This window comes from Branchiostoma lanceolatum, chromosome 4, assembly GCF_035083965.1.
Source record: "Branchiostoma lanceolatum isolate klBraLanc5 chromosome 4, klBraLanc5.hap2, whole genome shotgun sequence".
Classification (NCBI taxonomy): Eukaryota; Metazoa; Chordata; class Leptocardii; order Amphioxiformes; family Branchiostomatidae; genus Branchiostoma; species Branchiostoma lanceolatum.
In genome coordinates, this window is record NC_089725.1 from 1252880 (window position 1) to 1273525 (window position 20646).

The 20646-nt window shown below is 40.9% G+C and overlaps 1 protein-coding gene across 1 annotated transcript in view; it reads right to left on the reverse strand.

The window, feature by feature from the left end:
* Nucleotides 1-20646, reverse strand: part of LOC136432192 (kinetochore-associated protein 1-like) — a 46776-nt gene that overhangs the window by 3492 nt on the left and 22638 nt on the right. The window contains exons 17-37 of the mRNA XM_066423234.1: nucleotides 20175-20264; nucleotides 19461-19532; nucleotides 18356-18417; nucleotides 16356-16464; nucleotides 15271-15414; nucleotides 13955-14011; nucleotides 12830-12946; nucleotides 12111-12230; nucleotides 11067-11210; nucleotides 10275-10373; nucleotides 9505-9608; nucleotides 8881-8983; nucleotides 6906-6965; nucleotides 6469-6549; nucleotides 5662-5781; nucleotides 5316-5388; nucleotides 5021-5088; nucleotides 2723-2854; nucleotides 2201-2271; nucleotides 1295-1396; nucleotides 430-605 (exon numbers count right to left, since the gene is read on the reverse strand). Of these exons, the coding sequence (XP_066279331.1) occupies nucleotides 430-605; nucleotides 1295-1396; nucleotides 2201-2271; nucleotides 2723-2854; nucleotides 5021-5088; nucleotides 5316-5388; nucleotides 5662-5781; nucleotides 6469-6549; nucleotides 6906-6965; nucleotides 8881-8983; nucleotides 9505-9608; nucleotides 10275-10373; nucleotides 11067-11210; nucleotides 12111-12230; nucleotides 12830-12946; nucleotides 13955-14011; nucleotides 15271-15414; nucleotides 16356-16464; nucleotides 18356-18417; nucleotides 19461-19532; nucleotides 20175-20264 (2104 nt within the window). The remainder of the gene's footprint in view (nucleotides 1-429; nucleotides 606-1294; nucleotides 1397-2200; nucleotides 2272-2722; nucleotides 2855-5020; nucleotides 5089-5315; nucleotides 5389-5661; nucleotides 5782-6468; nucleotides 6550-6905; nucleotides 6966-8880; nucleotides 8984-9504; nucleotides 9609-10274; nucleotides 10374-11066; nucleotides 11211-12110; nucleotides 12231-12829; nucleotides 12947-13954; nucleotides 14012-15270; nucleotides 15415-16355; nucleotides 16465-18355; nucleotides 18418-19460; nucleotides 19533-20174; nucleotides 20265-20646) is intronic.

Sequence of the window (20646 nt, forward strand, 5' to 3'; positions counted from 1 at the left end):
TCTGCGTTTCTGCAGTTATTTCTATACGCTAGGCATGTCTCAACACAGAGTGACAGGACGTGAAGGGCAAAATAGCCGAGTTCAGAGTTGGCAGAACTAGCCATCTATCAACCTTTTGTGACAACTAACAGACATTCCAGGTCATTGGTTCAGTGGAAGAGCCTACTAACATATTGTTTTGGTTTGTCTGTGTTCTATTAATTAGAGAGATCAAATCAAAGATTAAAGAACTTAATAAGCATTTGGCAGACAGTCAATAGTCTGAATTATAGCTAATTCACACAGCTCATTCATTCAAAAACATTCATAATCTTCAAAGGAAACGACTTAAAAATCCCACAAAAATTAAACAAGAAATACAAGATATTCAAAGAAATATTTCATGGAGGTATGAGATCTTCAAACTATTGTTGATCTTGTACTCAGTACCTTGCTCGCAGATGGTGAGTGCTTGGCTGGCCAGCTGGTGGATGATGTTAGCGATGTTGGACCTCTGCTGTGCGGCCATGGGTGCTTCAGGGTCTGCCTGCATACTGCACAGGTTGTGTGCTACGTTATACAGCACCCTCCCTGTGGTAGCATTGGGTGCCTGCTCGTAGAGAATCCTAAAAAAACATTGAACAACAGTCTTAACTTAACCTGATCATATTTGGTTCTAAATACAATATTTGTATCATCAAGTTATATTTTCAGGATTGTGGATTAATATTTTTCATGTGTGTGTGTGAAGATGTGTGAACATACACATAACCGTTATTAACAAAACATATAACATACACAAAAGAAACACTTCATAACCAAATAAAGGTCCATCTGTCATAATACAAGGCCTCTAACACAGTTAAGCTGTATTCACAATCACATGAGGCAAAGTGAACAATACTTTATCAATTCATTGATTTTGTTTTTTGCAAAGTGTTTTATTTTTTACATTTTAATGGTGCAAGTTAGAAACATCAATAAATATCATTATACAAGTAGAATTTGTCGTATTTCATGGTTCAGAGGTACTAAATTAATGTTTTTACAAATAAAGATACTAGTAATGCCACGTTTATTCGTACCCTTTCTTGTTTAAGCTTACACGCATAGTTTTGCAAATAAGATCAAACCACAACTGATCTATATATACAGTACCTGACAACTAAGACTTAGTGAATCTTTAAAAATGGTTCAAATTCTACTCTACATGTACCTACATTTTATTCTTGAGAAAACAAGACATCTACATGCAAGAATATGACTATTTTGGGGTCTGAATAATCTTGCTATTAACTGTATGTTCAGTACTTACTGGCACATGTTGACGGCACTGTCAATGTTCCCATCCTGAGAAGCACGAACAGCCAGGTGACCCCGAAGCTCATCAGAGGACACGCCCAACAGCTGGGCAAGCCTGGAGAAATGAATGTTAGAAACACTGATGTAGGATAATGTCTCCAGACCTTATAATACTGCCACTGCATAAGCATTAGTAATTATTATAATTATTCCTGGACCAATAATTTGGTAACTGGGAGACTCTGGTTCAATCCTGGGACAGGACATCTCGGTTGGGGCTGCACTCGTCTTTGGAAGGGATGTAAAATGGTTTTCAAGGCATTGAGGGCAAAAGTTTTGTCCCTTGTCAGGACAGGCAAGAGCCTAGTTGGAAGAACATACCACCGCAGTTCACAAAGTTAAAATCCTCCCACACCAGAAGGTGTATAGGACGGAGCCCATGGGCCACACTGGGGTGCAATCACTACAGCAGGGGGCTAGTCCACTGGCAGTGGAGTGTGTTTAACTTCCATACTGTTTCAGAAGTATGTACCATTTTTATAAAGTCTTTGGTATGACTCGGTACGCCTCTTATCCAGACGTGTCCTACCTGGGCGCGAACTCGGGCCTGCTGGCTCCTCATAATTTGAACCAGATGTGGTAAGTGACAGAAGCGCAGACCACTACACCACAGGGACACCCCAAAGGTACATGTAATCTATCAAAATTAACATGGTCGACAGTAAGTGGGAAACATGATAGGTTGCTCCTTTGCTAAATTGGTATCACTTGAGAAATAAACATTTTGGCATTATAGCAGCTTGAAGACTCAACAAAAGTTTGCAGGATGATACTTAAGTTCTATTTGAATGCAAAAAGACCATTACTTTTCCTTTAGACCATTACATTGTAGTAAATAAGAAACGCTGATTGGATATACCTGAACATCTTGCTGTAGTTTCCCTTCATGGGTCTTCTCTTCCTATCGTCATCATGACATGGATCCACACTCTGGAAAAATACAAACAGATTGCAAGATGCAAGGATGATATCAAAGAATGAACAGGCATAATACTAAGTGAAACAATAAGAGTAGCAAAAAAAAGAGAAACAGGGCTTGAAATACTGGGTGCATGTGCACCTGTGTTCACCCAAAATTGGAGCTGTGCACCTAATTTTTGACTGTGGGTGCACCAGTGCACCTAGATATTTTTGTGTGCTATAGGGTAAAGGTATTATTGTACACTAGTATACAGAATGTACTGAAATGTAAGTGTAAGTATCAGAGAAAACAATACTACATTATTCGATGCATTACTTGTTTGAAATTTCGAAGTTAGCTATAGAATTAGAGATTGAAGTTCTTAAGCGTGTTAAACTTTGGAATTATCTTTCGCTGACATTCAACTTTTTTTTCAAGTGGTGCACCCAAAATTCTTGCCGTACACCTAATTCTACTCACCGCATCACCATCCTCCATGTCATCGGTTGGGGCCATGCTTTGGAAGAACTTGGCGAGGTGCTCCATAAGTACTGCTTTCCTGAACTCAGCGTCCTGGTATTCTGATCTGGTCAAGAACTCTCCATACTCCTTCTGTTACACAGAAATAAGCATAATATATAGTAAGCATTCACAAATTATCATTATCAGAGATTCTATTGAAAAAAAGAAAGAAAATTCTTTGCATTACTGCTTCACCACATGGATCTAATTCTGTGGATCCATGGGCATGGGGTTCAATCCTGGGGCTGGCCCCAGCTCGGACATGTTGTAAGGGATTGTATTCGTCATTTTAGACGGCCGCCCGAGTATGAGGGAGCTTCAGGCATTAGTCTCAGGAACAAGAACCCATTTAGCACTTATCAAGAAGAGTAGGGATGACCTGGTGTGCTTGGCTAAAAAAATGTGAGCCGTAGCAAAGCTGTATGTACTACTTGTTACTGTAAATGCATTCAAGTTTGCATGGTTTTTATTTCGCGCTAAGACGAAAATGGAGTGTTCGCAATGGTTTTAAGTTTGTGGCAGCGCTATAGTCACATACAGTATTGGAAAAAATGTTCGCGGTGGTTTTAAGTTTGCGGTGAAACGGTCGCCGCGAAAACCGCGAACATAAAACCACCGCAAACATTTCTGCAATTACAGTACAGTCAAACCTGCCCAAGGCGACCACCCGGGGGACCGAGCAAAAACGGTCGCGATGGACAGGTGGTCGCCATGAAGAGGATTCCACTCACAACATGTTTCCAGGTCGAGGTGTTCAAATACAGTGTACTACGTAGATGGATGGAAAATTATGTGATTTTAGACAGTATGACCCCCACCAGGTTCAATTCTCAAAAAGATCCTACAAAAATTACATTTTCCGTTATCGTTGTAATGTTTGTATATCGTTAACGTTACATCGTGTACAAATTTTCGTCATAATTTTGACTACAAAACAATGTTTGCCTCGATGATCTGTGCGCAGCGCCCTCTCGCACATACAATCGAAGTTTTAAGGCTTACGATAAATCCCTTGAAAACACTTGCTGACCCCAGCCTTTTTTGGGCGCCGACCGCTGGATAAAAGGGGCAAAAGGTTTTCGATCTGACAACTGAAGATGAACACGGAACGGTGTGATTTCGTCGCACCGCGCCACACTGCCAAGCTCTTTGCGACCGCATCGAAAGGTAAGTCAGTGCACGGCAGAACGCAAAGCGTCCAATAAAATACATAAAGGTTTGTGAGATTCATGAAAATAAAAAGGAAATAAGATTATCAATTTTCATCAATAACGAGAGTATTTTAAATGTTCATACACAGAAGCGTCGTGTTTTACAAAGGTCAGCGGTACGCCAATCTGGGCCGTGCCAAAACCAAGATGGCGTCGGGACCAAGAAACAACATGTTTCGCCCGATGTTTTGCCCGCCGCGAAGTCATTTTTCGGCGGAATTTAGTAAGATACGGACACATTTTTGTTGAAAATACAAGAAAAGGCTACTAATTTCTGTGAGATCTGACTTTTGGACGCCATGCACTATGTAATCGTTTTGAAAAATGAGCTTAAACCGAACCGAGCTTGCGGTAAACTACATGTATAAGATTACGACGGGCACACCAACATCAATATCAAAGTATTCACAAACATTTGTATTTACAATGTTTATGATTGAGGAATCGATGCTATTCTATATATTTTTGTCCGTCAAGGTCTTAGAATCATTTCCGCCAAATCCGACAGCAAAATGATCCGATGTCACCACACGCTTGGAAATGAGGCGGCCGCCATGGGCAGGGATTGTGCTCTTTGCGGTCCCAATTCGTGGCGGTCGCGGTCGCGTTGGACGGGTGGTCGCCTTGGGCAGGCAGCTTAATGCTTGTGCCTATGGGGAAAATTTTCGGGACCGAGAAAAAGCGGTCGCCATGGCCAGGTGGTCGCGTTGAAAAGGTGGTCGCCTAGGCAGGTTTGACTGTACTTGAAAAACATCATGCTTTACATCAATGGACCGATCCCGTAGCCCCATGGTCAAAATGTAGAAATGCAAAATAAAAACATAAAAATGTACATATTTGACCGACATGCAGACCCTCTTGCATTGGTTGAACCGCTAATTGCCATGCTATCATTGGCTGAACTGATAATTGTAATGGACAGTCAGGATCGGTTTATTGAGGATTAAAAAAAAAGAAAAGAATGCAAGGCCAGAAATAAGATTTGTTTCAGATTTATATATCATAACCATAGTCAAATCTTATATGTTGACAAAGTGAAATATACCTGCAGAGCAAAGATGTTCTCGAAGTCCTGCACCTTCTCTTCATACTCCAGTAGGTTAAACATGTCCTCTGTGAATGTTAAGAAAAAAAATAACACCCAAATAAATACTGTACTGCTTCAATACTTACATCTGAGTTCTTGCAGCTAGTTCTAATACAATAATGACAGAAACAAATTACAATATAACTAGATTAACTACATTGTTGGTAGAAAGGTGGATGATGTTTGAAAACAGCTGTCCCTTATAATTATTATAGGGGTGTGGTCACATTTGTCATAGGTCAATCTGCAGTACCTTCTACATCTGCCAGGTGCTTCAGTGCCAACAAAGCTGCTTCCACTGCTATCATCTGCTTCTTCTTGTGCACCTGCGGTGGAGGAAGTAAAAGACAGTGATTTTACACTGAAAACCAAACTGTACAGTAAATTCATTTAAGTTTGCAGGGGCTTTATTTTGCGGTAGGAGGGAAAAGGACTCCGAGGCTTTCTTAGTGTTTTGAATTAGTGGTTTAATGCACAAATTCAGTTGTACAGAAGTAACATATTAGAAACATATCCATGGTGTCATCAATTCCACTGCAAACGTTTCTTGATTTACGGTAATGGAATGAATGCAAACGAATGGTAAGGAATTTTTTTACCTCCTCCTCAGCAATAATGGTGTCTTGAAGGGTGAGTTCTGCCCAGATGACTATCTTCCTCACACACACCTCTGCCTCCTCTTTTGGAAGAGACTTCAGGAGCGCCATGCACTCTGACAGCTGCAACAATAGGGAAAACAAGAATCTGTAGAACACAAACCGGAGTGACGTAGTTACATGTACTATGGTGTTTGTGGAGTGGGATAAGGTGTTTGGTGCTCTCTTTACTAGGAATATCAATTTCTTTAAAACCAATTTCCATTATTTCCAGGTACTGTAGTTCTTTTTAACTTTAACACTAGGCAGTAACCTAGGTAGTGAAGCACGCTGCTTTGAGAGTAGCCAATTGGCCCCAACATGTATAACACAGGCTACCATTAGGCAAACGGCAGCTGATTTAAAGGGCTGTACACTACCTTCATGATGGGGTTGTCAATCTATAATTTTCCAAAACCTGAAAATACTGGTTTAAACCACATGTATAGAAAAGAGTAGGGGTCCTTCCTGGTGCAAGTGGATCAAACCTTACAGTCCTGTCTTATGTAGCAACACCCCTGTGTAAGAATGGTATGGTCCCAGCAAGTGCACATGCGTGCTGGGCAGTTGTACGACATCTTTAAAAGATCTTGTCTGTATTAAACGTCCTGTCCCGCACTTTGGGTTCGTTGTTATCCTGCGTCGGCGTTAGTCATTGGAAACACGGCATCAGAGGGGCAACACTTACACAGCTTGAACCAACTGTACACAACTGGTGTGTTACGCCTAAAGGTAGTTTACCAGTTACACAAAACAAACAGACAGACCTACCCTGTTCTTTTGGATGAAGAAGTGGGTTCTGATATTGTAGGCATCTGTCTTCTTCAGGTGATCTGGGTATGCCTCAACCACCTGGAAACGTGTCATCGAAGTTTGAACAGGTAACGTTTGCAAGCAAATACATAATGTTTACCTTCACATGGTCTAGCCTAACAAACTACTGGTCTGTTTATTCTTACTTAAACACAGTCCTATTTATGATGACCAGCCCCTCCAGCTCTGTCCTGCCACTTGCTACATAATGTAATTTAATACCACAGGGTGTCTGCTGGACTACAAGTAAGCATTGACCTTATTTGTTTGGAATGAAGAGGAAGAAGTGGTGCAAAAACGACATAATAAAGTACTTAGTTATGAAAAAAAGCTGGATGCTAGCAAGATGTCAGAATATCAAGTATGAGAGGAAAGACACACTGAAAGCAAAATACCTGTAGTGCATCCTGCATGACAGTAGGTTGGTCCTGGTACAGGATGTACTTCAGCAATGACTGGACAAAAAAAAGAAAATTAAACAGGGCTCAAAATTGTTCCTTCAGACGGACCCTTGTAGTGCCTAGTCGAACATACATAGGGCAGCAAGTTCCCCGGTTGTTTCTGTAGCACAGTATATTTTTACAGGTAGGGGTCACCCATTTTATGTCCCATCCGAGAGACAGGTGAAGCCCCAACTGAGATGTCCTGTCCCAGGATATAAACAGGGGTCTCATAGTTACCAACTAATTGGAACTAAGAGCGCAATTGTGAGGCTACTATTACGTACAGTTGACCAACAAGGATATCCTCAAAATACTGGGTGCGTATGCATTTTTGTGTCCCCAACTTGGAGCCGTGCAATAATCTGTTGACTGTTGGTGCACTGGTGTGTCTATATAAATGTGTAGGGTAACGTAGTAGCAAAGGTATCGTTGTACACTAGCATAGTATATTTTTGACTTTTAAGTGTCAAAAAATTATAAAATCTTTATCTTATGTTGTGCACCCCAAATTCTTTCTGTGCACCTAAATTTTCAGGTTACAGGTGCACCCATGAACCTATTCCCAAAGATGAATTTCTAGTCTTGATTAAGTTATCAAATGTTTTACATGGTTAACAGAAGTAGGAGAAACCTGACAAAAAGACTTGTGGGGCAGAATGACTAGTTATTCAGCACGAAGGACAGGGATACAAGTTTGTTAGTCAGTTAGCGAAAATGCTTGTTCTGTCTTCTGCCCGCCTACCACCTTGCTTCAACTACGAACAAAAAACACCATGAACAAAAGCACACGGTTTTTTCCCTACCGCGAAATTAGGTCCCTTTGAACTTAGACCCATCTACAGTACATGCACAGCATCTTGATGTTCAGCACCAAGGACAAAAACAATCAACTTAAGCGTGGAGGTCACATAACACAACTGACAGGACCCTACATGTTTGTTTGTTCGAACCTCTGTTTAAGCTGGTTCATGGTTTTAAACTGTATGATGCATTGTGGGTATATGTCAAAGTTGAAGGCCCCTGAGACATAGACAAAACATTGTTTACAAGTTAGGGGCCTTCACCCTTGACTTCCCACATGAAACCGTGAAAAGGCTTAGTATGAATGTCATTTTTGACCAAAACAGCAAAACTTTTATAGCAAGTGCGATCAAGAACTCTGTAACAACCACCTGTGTTTGAATGTCTTTATCTGGGTGTGAATACTTATTCAGCACTAGGGACAGCACCGTCTGATTGCTGTTAAAGGCATCCAGAGCATTTTATGAGGCTTGAAACTGGAATTAAAAAACTCAAATTACTCATTCCTACACAAAGTAAGCTTCAGTAACACTATACCATTACATATCAAAATTAAATGAGCAAAGATGCGATGTCGTTGTGTGGTGAGAACTGATAGAAAATCCAAGCCCTAATAGACTGATCCTGACTGTCTATCACAATTAGCGGTTCGACCAATGAGAGAGTGACTGCATGTCCGTCAAATAGTTGCATTTTTATCTTTAATTGTGTATTTCTACGTTTTGACGGAGGTGGGCGAGTCTATGGTATCTACAGTATTTACACTAGGCGCGTGAAACGTAAGAGATGTAGCTTATCTTAGTGCCGGTTTTGTGTACTTTTGATAACAAATCCGCACGAAAATGTGGTAAACAGTGGCATTAATTGTCAATTTCATAAAGATTACAGCAACTAGAATATTTCCAGTTTTCAAGTCTCATAAAATGCTCTGGGTGCCTTTAATGTATTTAAGTTTGCGATGGTTTCATGTTTGCAGTTTTTGCAGTTAACTCATCATCACGAACTCAAAACCACGATAAATACCACTTTATCCTTTAGCATTTTCACCTTAATGGTATGTTTGCATTAAGGCCAAGGAGTGGAGGTGACTAAAATATAGGTGTCTCAAAGACCAAAGCGAGCTTACTGGTGCTGTAGTGAACTCGGACACGTTGTAGTTCCTGAGGGCATAGTTGGCCAGCATCTTTCTCAGGTTGATCATGCTGTACCTATGCTGGAGCTCAGCTGCCCTACAGAAGAACAATACCATACAGAACATCTTGTAAACAAGGCTATCAGCTAGCAGGGTGTCAGGGCGTCTTCTGGACGCGCCACACAAGGAAAACAGAGAAATTAGACACAGTCTTTTTGCAGGAGACGCCCAGAGGATACCATGTTTCCCTGGTGATAACACACATATATTGTACATGTGTTACATTGTACATGTGTCCCCCCCCCCCAACACTGCAATTGTTTCCCCCCCAAACAGCTTTCAGCCAATCAGAGGGTTTGCTTAAGCTCATTTTGAGCAAAGCCGCAAAGGACGCTGGTAAGCTATCAGCCAATCAGCTTACGTCTTACATCGCTACTTAATTATTCATGAGCAACTAACGACTGTTTGTGCCAAATAAGGCTAGCTCATTAATTATTCATGAGCAACTGTCAGTGACGTCACCAGAAGCAAAAAGATCAGGGCTGAGACCGGAAGGGTTTGCCAAACATTTCCCGAGCGGGTTTCAGCGCTGATAAAGGAGGGTGGGTTTGGTCTTACCTTGGGTGTTTCCATTTTAGTGCTTCAGCCACAAATGTCTCCATGGCCTGGCTCCAGGGGATGACTGCCTTGTTCATCAGCAGCAAGGTACCTTCATACTTGCACTGTATTCAACAGAATTAGAAAAGGTTCAGATACATGTAGATGGTTGCCTGTAGGTGTAAAACTAGCAACATTTGAACAAAATAACTTGATGACTTTGAATCCGTTTCCAACAAGATGTATATAGCTTGGCAGACAGTTTCCTTATAATCTAGAGCCATTTTGGGAATAGTGTAATGTTGTCTATTTATCACCTCCATGCAGAGGTATTGTTTTTGATGTCTGTTAGTTTGTCCATCTGTGTTTCTGTCTCTCTGTGTCTCTGTCATTTCCATATGCTATATATAGGCATATCTCACTACAGAGTGAGATGAAGCAAAGGGTCTTGGTACTTGAGTGTCAGGAAATTAGAGTTCGGAGGTGATAGAATTAATCATTTATCAACCTTGGCTGGCAGCTTACAGACATCCCAGGTCATGGGGCCAATGGAAGAGGCTACTAATTCACAGGGAGGTGTTGTTTTTGGTCTGCCTGTTTGACTATGTTTTCGCAGTTATAAATTTTCCATATGCTAGCCACGTTCGACGTAGAGTGACAGGAAGTGATCAATGAACACATGTAGTGTTAATGAAAACTTTACTTGGCAAGTTGCCCAGTCAAACAAGAAACTTTTACGGAGGTATGAGATCTTTGACCTTTAACTTGTTCTATTTTGTACAGTTCCTCACCTCCATGTCCTTCATACAGTGCACACATGTCATGGCCTTGACTTCCCAGGATGCCTCCAGCTGGTAGGAGGCCCGGCCGCTGCACTGTTCAAGCAGGTCCTGGGGACGAAGGGCGGTGGGGTGGTTAATAAGAAAGACAAAAGATTCAAAGTGATCTCAAACCAGTTTCGTTAACTTAAGCTCACTGAAGAGCTTTTTCTTCCACTGGTCATGACAGAGAAGACAGACGCTACTGTATATACAGTACAGTATCTACAGGTTCATTGTACCAGGAAAATATTGTCAAGCACAAAGTACAGTGGACATTGTACATGTACCTCTTTCTTCAATTGGGCTTGTACCAATGTTGAAAATACACTTTTACCATGATGATGACGATCCCTACCTTCAGGTTCTCTTTTTTCTGTACCGAAAATAGGAAAACAACATTTTTTTTCCTGGGTCTTTTTATATGGTCCAACTCGTAAGTTAAGTTAAAATCCTCCCACACCATAAGGTGTATAGAGCGGTGCCCATCCCCTTTTCATAGCCCTGGGCCACACTGGGGTGCAATCACTGCAGCAGGGGGCTAGTCCACTGGCAGTGGAGTGTGTTTAACTTCCATACTGTTTCATAAGCATGTACCATTTTTATTAAGTCTTTGGTATAACTCAATGCGCCTCTCGTTCAGAGATGTCCTACCCGGCAGTTGAACTCGGGCCTTCTGGTTCCAAGTAATTTGAACCAGATGTGGTAAGTAACAGAAGCGCAGAACACTACACGACAGGGACACCCCCCGATAAGAAGGCTCACCTGAATATACTCCAGCAAAACCTTGTCCTCCTCCAGCCCATGGTCCTTCATGTAGGGTCGTACCATTTTGTCTATGGTTGCGGGGATGAGCTCTGGTGCGACCACGCGGTCCAGCATGCGGAAGGTGATGGAGGTGGTTGTTTCCTACATGGCGAAACACACCGTTGAATGTCTTAACACTAGTTTTCCAACCCTTCTATCTGTCTATCAGCCATCGGCCGGGACTAAACAAGTACATCACTCCATATTGCCCTATCTAACATCATTCGTCCTAAGTGTTCATATGCAATCCCAGTGTCTCTAACTAAACTGTCGGTAAAAGTCAAACTTCTGCAGCGCACTCAGCCTCTTAGTTTCCATAATAGGATGTCCGAAACTATTTCCAGCAAATGTTACACGTCAGTGGGTGAGCTTTTGAGACAACCGTGGAAGACTTGTTTTGAGAGTAGCATGTTGTGTCCAAGATATGTTCTGTGCCCTGGGCAGTAGCTTTGTGTAGGTCCCATCCAGTCTGTTTTGGAGCTGACAGGTAAGCGTCCAAGTTTCTGCACCGTAGAGTAGTATCGGTTCCACAAGGGTAAGAAATACTTGTACCTCACAGGTGTCAACACAGACATACAATGTACATGTATCCTCTAAAATTTGCATTGTCCTGTATAAATGTCTATCCCTTAAGAACGGAGGAAAAATGATGTACAAAAATTTGTTCAGACCCCTGTAGTGCCTACTTGCACATAGGTCAGCCAGTTTCCTTGCTGTTTCAGTAGCAGGGTATATTTTTACAGGAAGGGGTTGGTAGCCCTTCCCCTTTAACGAGGCACCTCCTTGAACACAGGACCCCAATTTTACGAAAGACAGGTACAGCCCCAACCGAGATGGCCTTCCGAGGATTGAACCGGGGTCCCCCAGTTACCAACTTATTGGAACCAGGAGCTCAACTGTGAGGCTGCTACCAGTTAAGCTACAGGGACACTGATGTACAAAAATACATTGGAGTAAACTGTGAGGAAGACATAATTCAAACATGATTCTGTAAGTACGCACCTGGCAGTACTCTGACAGGGAGATCTTGAAGTTGCACCTGTTGTGTAGGATCAGCAGGTGCTGCAGGTGCTGGATGAGTGCATTCAGGCTGGACTCAGCTTCGCTGATTCCATGTTCATACTGAAAAGGAGTATAAATAAAAACATCAGTGATTATTTCATGGACCTGCAACATCCATCCATCCATCCGATCATGTCCAACCATTATGTCTACCTTTATTTCATTCAATTATAATAATATGCTTATCATGCTTAATAATAATCTTGATACTTTTCTTATATAATACTTATCTAATATTTTCATGTGCGAACTTATTTGATTTATTGTCAAAAGATCATTGTTACTTGTTACGGATGGTCATCTTATAAGCTTTTCAATCTTTCAGCCACCTTTGTACAGTTGCATTATCTTCATTTATTTTCTTCACTTATTACATCTACTTACTTCTTGTGCAAATACTGTAATTTTTGTTTCTTTCACTGTAAGTTGTAACTGTCTTTATGTTCACTGTTTTCACCGTCACCTTTGTACTGTGAACTTAGCATCACCATGAAAAACCTGTTGTAATCATAAATTATTCCTTTAAACATCCGTTCCGTGAAGTTAAAGTTCAGTGAAAATTCAAAATGTCTATTTTCCTTACACCGTGAAATTTTGCTACCGTGAAGATGAAGTGAATTACAGTAAAAAATTAACAACAAACAAATTAGTACTGTTACCTGGGTGACCAGTTGTGCAGGAGTCAGCAACATTTTGCCATTCTCCCACTCAGCCAGCCTCCCTCCGACCTTCACCATCAGCTCAGTCATGGCCAGTCCATTCTCAGGCCAGCTAGCCTACAGGAGACACATTGAAGATCTAGACAGTAGGGGTGGGTACCGGTACCGTGTACCGGTACAAAACCGGTATTTCTTAATGTACCGCTCCAAAAAAACGGTCCGTAAAAAATCAGTGGACCGGCCTATGGACCAATTAGAAAATTCATAGTACATGTACCAGGCTACCAGCAGGCGGCCACATAACTGGTCTAAGAAAATACAAAACAGAAGATTTAACGAGTCCTTTTCGAAGACATTAGCTGTGAATCATATCTAGAAACACTTAAAGGATGAGTAAACAGACGGCGAGGAGAGTATCGTTATAATTTTGAGACAAAGTGCAAACCTAAGAAATTATATCATTCCAGACATGACGTTTGGAGACTTTTACGTGTGTCTCGCTCTCCAAAATATATGATGTACTGCGACACTTCTATAATCAGGTACAGGTACAGGTCCGGACCTGACCCTCTGGACCTGGACGTGAATTTTATGTTCCGGTACCCACCCCGTCCCCTACTAGTCAGTCATGAAGAAATACCAAAGTTTAATGATACAATATTAGTACCGTGGTGCCAAATGGCTGAGTAGCTAGGCTAGCGGACACAAGACTGAGAAGTCCCAGGTTTGATTCCTGGCATTCCTGATTAGACGTTATGTCCTTGGGAAAGGCACTGTACACGAATTTCCTCACTCCACCCAGGTGTAAAAATGGGTACCTGACTTTGGTTAGGGAGGTAAAAGGTTGTGGAAAAAGAGGGATGGGTTTTGCCTTCCAATACCATGCCCTAGACACGGTGGATTAACAATTCACTACACCTACGGCCTCATAAAGGCTATGGGACTACCTTTACCTTACATTGAACACTGAACGGGTTTGATCCTTGAAAGTAACAAATTCCATATCAAACAAAGGGAGAACATAATGAAGTTATGAAAGTTCTCATTGGCTTTCTGGTGCAACATGTCCCAAAAATGCATGTGGCTCTCACAAAACAAAACAAAACAAAACAAGCAATGTCATACCTTCTCTGAAAGTTCCAGATTTCGGGCCCTCTGTTCCAACCACTGAGCAAGAACTGCCTGCAAAAACAATTAGAGAATGTACAGAGCACAATCACATAATAAGGAATGGCAAACATTTATGGCTCAAGCATACACATGTACTTGTCACCACGTTGACTACCGGTATGCATTGTTACCTTGAAACAAAGGGGACAAGGACTGGTCTTGTGGTTAGGGGTGTTGACTTAGAATCTAAAGGTTCTGGGTTCGAATCCCTAGAAGGCCTTAATATTGTGCCTTTGGGAAAGGCATTTTACATCTATTTCCTCACTCGACTGAGGTAAAAATGGGTACCTAGCTTTGTTAGGGACATCCTTTCGGATGGGATATAAAGTCTCTTTTTTTTTCAAGGAAAACCATATAATACACAAGTCATTTAAGTGCCCACAACATCACACAAAAAGAGTAGGGGACTGGGGTCCTTCAAAAGTGGATCACAGCTTACAGTCTGAGTGTATAGTATTACCTACCTACTGTACAAAACAGGTGTGTTATGCCTAAATGCAGTTAACACTTATGCGAAACAAACAAACAAAACAAAAAGACACTGAGTCATAGCAGGCCTGTCTCCAGCTTCAAATTTTGTCCATCCCACTAGTTGTTTGAAAGCAGCTGATTTTCATTTTTTTCGTGTCATGAAGTTCTGATATTTTTTTTGACGGATGGAATGAAATTTTTGTTTGTCAGGGGACAGGTCCTGGAGACAACCCTGAGTCACAGTCTCTATACTACCAAAAATCGCTTTTCTTAATCTTGTTTTTCTTGCTACAAAGAAATTTTTCTGTTAGCAAGAATATTACTCTGTATACAAGAATCCTTGTTTTAAGCACAAACAAAATCCCAGTTTTGAGCACAAACAAGAATTGCATCTAAGAATTTTTTTTCTTGATCTTTCTTACACCAAGAAAGTTCAAGAAAATTATTCTTACTAGTAGAATCAAATTTTGAAGAAAAAATATCTTAAGGAAAGAATCTGTAAGAGTACCTGTCCATATCTAACCAGACAAAAAACAAATCTTATAGTAAGACAGCAAAAGACAATTTTCTTAATTTTCTAGAAAATTCTTAATTGGAAAACATCATGATGCTAGAAATATTTTCTTCACTTCAGAAAAAAAGGAATAAAATTCTTTATGTAAGAATTGACATAGACAAGACTTTGCAGAAGGTTTCTTGAATTTTGTTTTTTCTTTGTACAAGAAAAAATTTCTCAACATAAGAAAAAAAGAAAAATAAGAAAAAATAAGAAAAAAGATTTTTGGTAGTGTATTCCTCACCCTTCCTTCTGGGAGGACCCTGAGTACAAAGGGTACGAAGTCTCCCCTGAGCCAGGGCAGGATGAGGTCTGACAGCACGTTGTCAGTGATGGACTGCAGCACTCTCTTCAGCCACTCCACTGTGAACCTGGCCTCAAACTCAGCCTGATACAGAACAGGAAAAATGAAGACTAGTAAGATAAGTAAATTACAACATAAAGCAAATGCAAGAGCATCAAAAACCAGTGCTGGACAAAAGAAAAGGTAAAAATTATAAGAAAAAAAAAAGTGATCCTATGGTCATTCTCTCACATTAAATACACACAACGTCAAAACACAAAGCTCTTAAATTGCTATCTTAGTTAGAGGAACAGTTACTAGAATACCTACATAAGCTGCTGAATAACAATGCAACATGTCTCTATACAGTAAATAATTAATGATATTGATTTTCATGTACCAGACTGATGAACTATCAATCGTGGACAATACAGACCGATTCCAAAGACCCACCCACCTACGTCAAAACATACAAAATAAAAAAGTAAATATTTGACAGACACGCAGCCACTCCCTCATTGGTCGCACAGCTAATTGTCATGCTATTATTGGTTGAACGGCTAATTGTGATGGACAGTCAGGATGAAAGAGACTTGACAGAGATACATGTAGAATGTTACATGCAGCCACTCTCATTGGTTGCACTGATAATTGCCATGCTATCATTGGTTGAATGGCTAATTGTGATGGACAGCCAGGATGAAAGAGGCTTGGCAGGAGATAGAATGATACATGCAGCCACTCTCATTGGTTGCACTGATAATTGCCATGCTATCATTGGTTGAATGGCTAATTGTGATGGACAGTCAGGATGAAAGAGACTTGACAGAGATAGAATGTTACATGCAGCCACTCTCATTGGTTGCACTGATAATTGCCATGCTATCATTAGTTGAATGGCTAATTGTGATGGACAGCCAGGATGAAAGAGGCTTGGCAGGAGATATAATGATACATGCAGCCACTCTCTCATTGGTTGCACTGATAATTGCCATGCTGTCATTGGTTGAACGGCTTATTAGATGAAAGAGGAGGGGGGATCTCACCTGATGTCTGCACCATATGGCTGCAGCCTGTTGCACGTCTGTCCTCCTGAAACCTTCACAGACTTCTACCAGCAAATCAGCCTTCATGAACTCATACCACTGAGTCGCACTACACAAGGGCAAGAAAAGTAAAAACAAGAGCTTTTAAAAAAAGCTGGCGTTTCGGCTACGTTTATAAGTGTGAATTGTCTTTTCCCTTTACTTGAAGTAAAATCTGGCAGAGGAAGTCACTCAAGGGCTGTTCAGTCTATAAGAAAAATTGTCATTTTGGGAAATGAGTACTGTTTTAATAGAGAAAGGCAGATTGGGGAAAGCAATTTTGAAGTTACGTCACTTAACTTAAGTGCTTTTGAAAAAGCTGGTCTTGGCCTACAACTTGTACTTATTTGTAAAATGTATAATAGGCTCATTATAAAAGCTATCAATGTAATTATGTACATGGCACGCAATAAAACATAAAATTTGAAAAAGCACCATTGAATCATCAGCACTATGGTAATTAAGTGAAATAGAAGTTCATAACAGCTAAGGTTCTATCTAAAATGACTACCAAATGTCAAACAAATCAACAGCTACCTCATCCGTATTATTCTGGTTTCCGCATTTACAACATTTCTTCCTTATTTTCCTGGGTAATTTTGCTAAAATTCATGAAAATTCCCATAGTTTTGTGCCGAGGGGCGCCACTTTCCACGTCCGTGTTGTCTGAATGAAGTCGATACTGAACAATGGAGCATTTGCTACTGTAACAAAGAATCGCTGTTTTGCAAACAACATCAAGAGCCTCTGTTTACATCGGGGATAGAAGTTTAGTGGCGAGTGTTTTGCAAGAATCATCTTACCGCGCATAGGAGCCGCTGCACGGTATTTTCCATTACAATGAACAGAAAAATTCGAATGCCGGGTTTGGAATCTATGAAGTCCTGTTCATAAGACAAAGGCCTTGTATATATTAAATGAATATTTAAAAATAACAAATATAAAATATTTCTTTATTTATTAATGAAAAAAAATGATATTCATAAATATGATATTGATAGATTAATATAATATCAATATATATTTTTGATATTCAATATCTAAAAAGAAAAAAAAATCCATGCACGGAGACGAACCCGGATCTTCTGGGTCCGAAGTGCTTCGCGTTGCCAGATCGGCCAAGCTGCGGTACGTAACTATTCACTCTGGACGTAATGCTATAACCTCACTATATGGTATCATTTATGCCGATTTTTGGTCGTTTTCTTGACGAAATCATTTTTTTTCTTCTGCAATCTTGTGGAATAGATGTAATATGGTCATTTTTCAGGATATCAAAGTCCGAAACCACAATGCAATGATATTTCCGAACAGTTGTAGCAGTTACATGCGGTCGCCGTCCTGTGTCACATGCAAATCTAGCGTGCCTGCATTTTCGTGCTCTCTTGCCATATAAGGCAACGGCTATACAAGGATTTGAGAACGTATTGCCATATAAGGTCTTATTGTGTGCGACACAGTGTTGAACCAAGCTTCCCTGGTTCCTTCCTTCTCCTTGCTTGAAGCATGCTTGAAGGTAAAAGCCAGGACATTGCGTTTCGGCGCGCATGCGCCGAAACGCAAAAAAGCAACAGGACTGTAAAAAAAAAAAAAATTATCAGCTGTGATTAACATGGTCAACTTTCTGATCCTAAACCATACCATACATCGAAGGAAGATCTGCTGCAGTACCAAGAAAAGACGCCAGGAGGACCATAATCGACTTTGACCTTCGTCTTCCCAAGACCTACCCACATACCAAATACCATCACAATCCATTTAGAGGTTCTTACGTTATGCTGACCACAAATATCTGGAAACAGAAACACAGATACGTCGATGAAGATTAGACATCCAGGTAATAAGATATTTGCTTTTTGGCGTAGAAACACAGATAGACGGACAGAAACAGACACACCAAAAACAATACCTCCATTTGTCACAGAGGTAATAATTGATTTGCAAACACTATCAAGTCATACCTGAATAGCTGAGGCCCGAACACCACCTGGAATGTGCCAAGTCTATGGAGAGCTTCAAGGACCTGAGAGGACAAAAGGTAAACTTTAAATTAAAGGCAACCTAAGCAATATTAGGGCGTTGAAAGTCGTATTTTCAAAAAGTAATTTTTTAGTGATTTCTTATCCTTAGTAAGTTTAAATAACACTATCCCATTGCATCATGATGGACCATCATGGAGCAAAGATGCGATGTCGTTGTGTGGTGGGAACTCATTGAAAATCTGAGCACTTGGAGGCCAGCCACTATTTCAAATCTTCTGAACATAAGCGATTCTGACGGATAAGTTCCGAACGCTTCTGGAGAATTAATCACATGGTCATGGCTCAATGTGCTTGGACATTGTGACGTCACAAGGCCGGAAGTTACAGAAAATTGTCGACAGAAAACGGTTACGGCTAGATTCTGGGCTGATTATTGGGTGGTACCAATAAATAAAATACTCCTTTTGCGGCTTGTTTCTGTGCTCTTTTTCAACGCCCAAAGTATGAAATAATGATGCAAATGTGCTAATATGGGGAAGTAAATGTCAATTTCATATAGATTGCTTTATCCTGAATATTTCCAGCTTTACCCCCTGAAATCGCTTAGGGCACCTTTAATAAAGTCAACTTTTGTAGCTCAGTTGATGACAATGGCACTTTTCTGCTTATACATGTGTACATAGTCAGTCAATCACATTACCAAATAAGCTTCAGCAAAAACTGCCCAAAAATACCACTCAGGGGCTGATAAAATATGGTCTGTGTGGACAGGTGGTCATTATGTATCAATAGGATTCTTAGTGCGTGTCTGTGTCAATGAGGGAAAAGAAATCAACTAAGGTCCCGCTAAAAAGTGGTCACATTGGCCAGTTGGCCACTTGTAGTTACCACAATTATTACAAAATGTGGAAACTGAACTTGTGTTGATGGTCTGAGAGCACATATAAAAGACCTCTTTTCCATAAACTATCCCTCACACAATTGCGTTGTTTTCTCTCATGTTCTTAATAATATAGCAATCTTAGACCTTAGACCTGTACATACATGGACATCAAGACATTAAGGCTGCAGAGAATGTGTTAACCTTTGTTTGCCAAGCAGCACGAGAGATCAGTTCCCCTTCTGACAGCACTGAGTCCCCGCCCTTCTTGTTAACCTACATGGAAGAGACAATATATGATTATGACTGACCTACAGGCTTACACATGCTAAAAAAGGTTTACGTTTGTAGGGCTGGAAATACTGGGTGCATACAAACTGTTGTGCATCTAAATTGGAGCCATACACCTGGTTTCTGACTGTGGGTGCACCAGTAGCTTGGGTTAGGGGCGTCCTTTAGGATGGGACGTATGACGGGAGCCACACCTTAAGCACGTTAAAGAACCTGCCACACTTATCGAAAAGAGTAGAGGTCCATCGCGGTGTGAGTGGATCGAACCTTACAGTCCAGTTTTACGCAGCTTGTACATACATGTGGCGTAATGGCAGGGTTTTCGGCCCAGAACCCAGCGGTCCTGGGTTCGAATCCCCTGACGCCACCGATCTTGTGCCCTTGGGAAAAAAAGGCACTTTACACGACTTTCCTCACTCCACCCAAGTGCAAAAACAGGTATATTATGTGAGTGGGTCACGACACCAGCAATAGCTGCCTGTGTCTCATGTGTATTGCACTGTCGCAATTCTATTAAAATCAAATCAAATCAAAATACTGTACTAAACTGGTACGTTAAGGCTAAAGAAAGTTTACCAGTTATAGAAAACAAACAAACAAAACAAACAAACAAACAAACAGACTTACTCTTCCTTCTGCATATGTTAGCAGCTCATAGGTGGATTGCATGGTTGGCAGGGTTGCCTGTACACAGATGTCTGCAACACAACCATTGTCCTAGAAACGGGAGGTTCAGTCAGAATATTAGAGATATGGCACATTAGGGATGTCCCTCTAGCTCAACTCAGGTAAACAGCCTCATACTGTTGAGCTCCCAGTTGTTACAGGTTTGCGTATCGCAAAACCTGTATTTTTTTTGAGTTGGTAAATGTGAGACCCAGGTTCAATCCTGGGTAGAACATCTTGGTTGGGGCTGCGCCGAAATCTTTCGGAAGACACGTAAAATGGTTGTCCCGTGTTTGAGGAGGTGCCTCGAGCACGTTACAGGGGAAGGACTAGCAACCCCTCCCTATAAAAATATACCCTGCTACTGAAAGACTACAGCAAGGAAAATTTCTGTCCTGTGTCCCATTTCTAGGGTCTGCACGAACTTTTAACA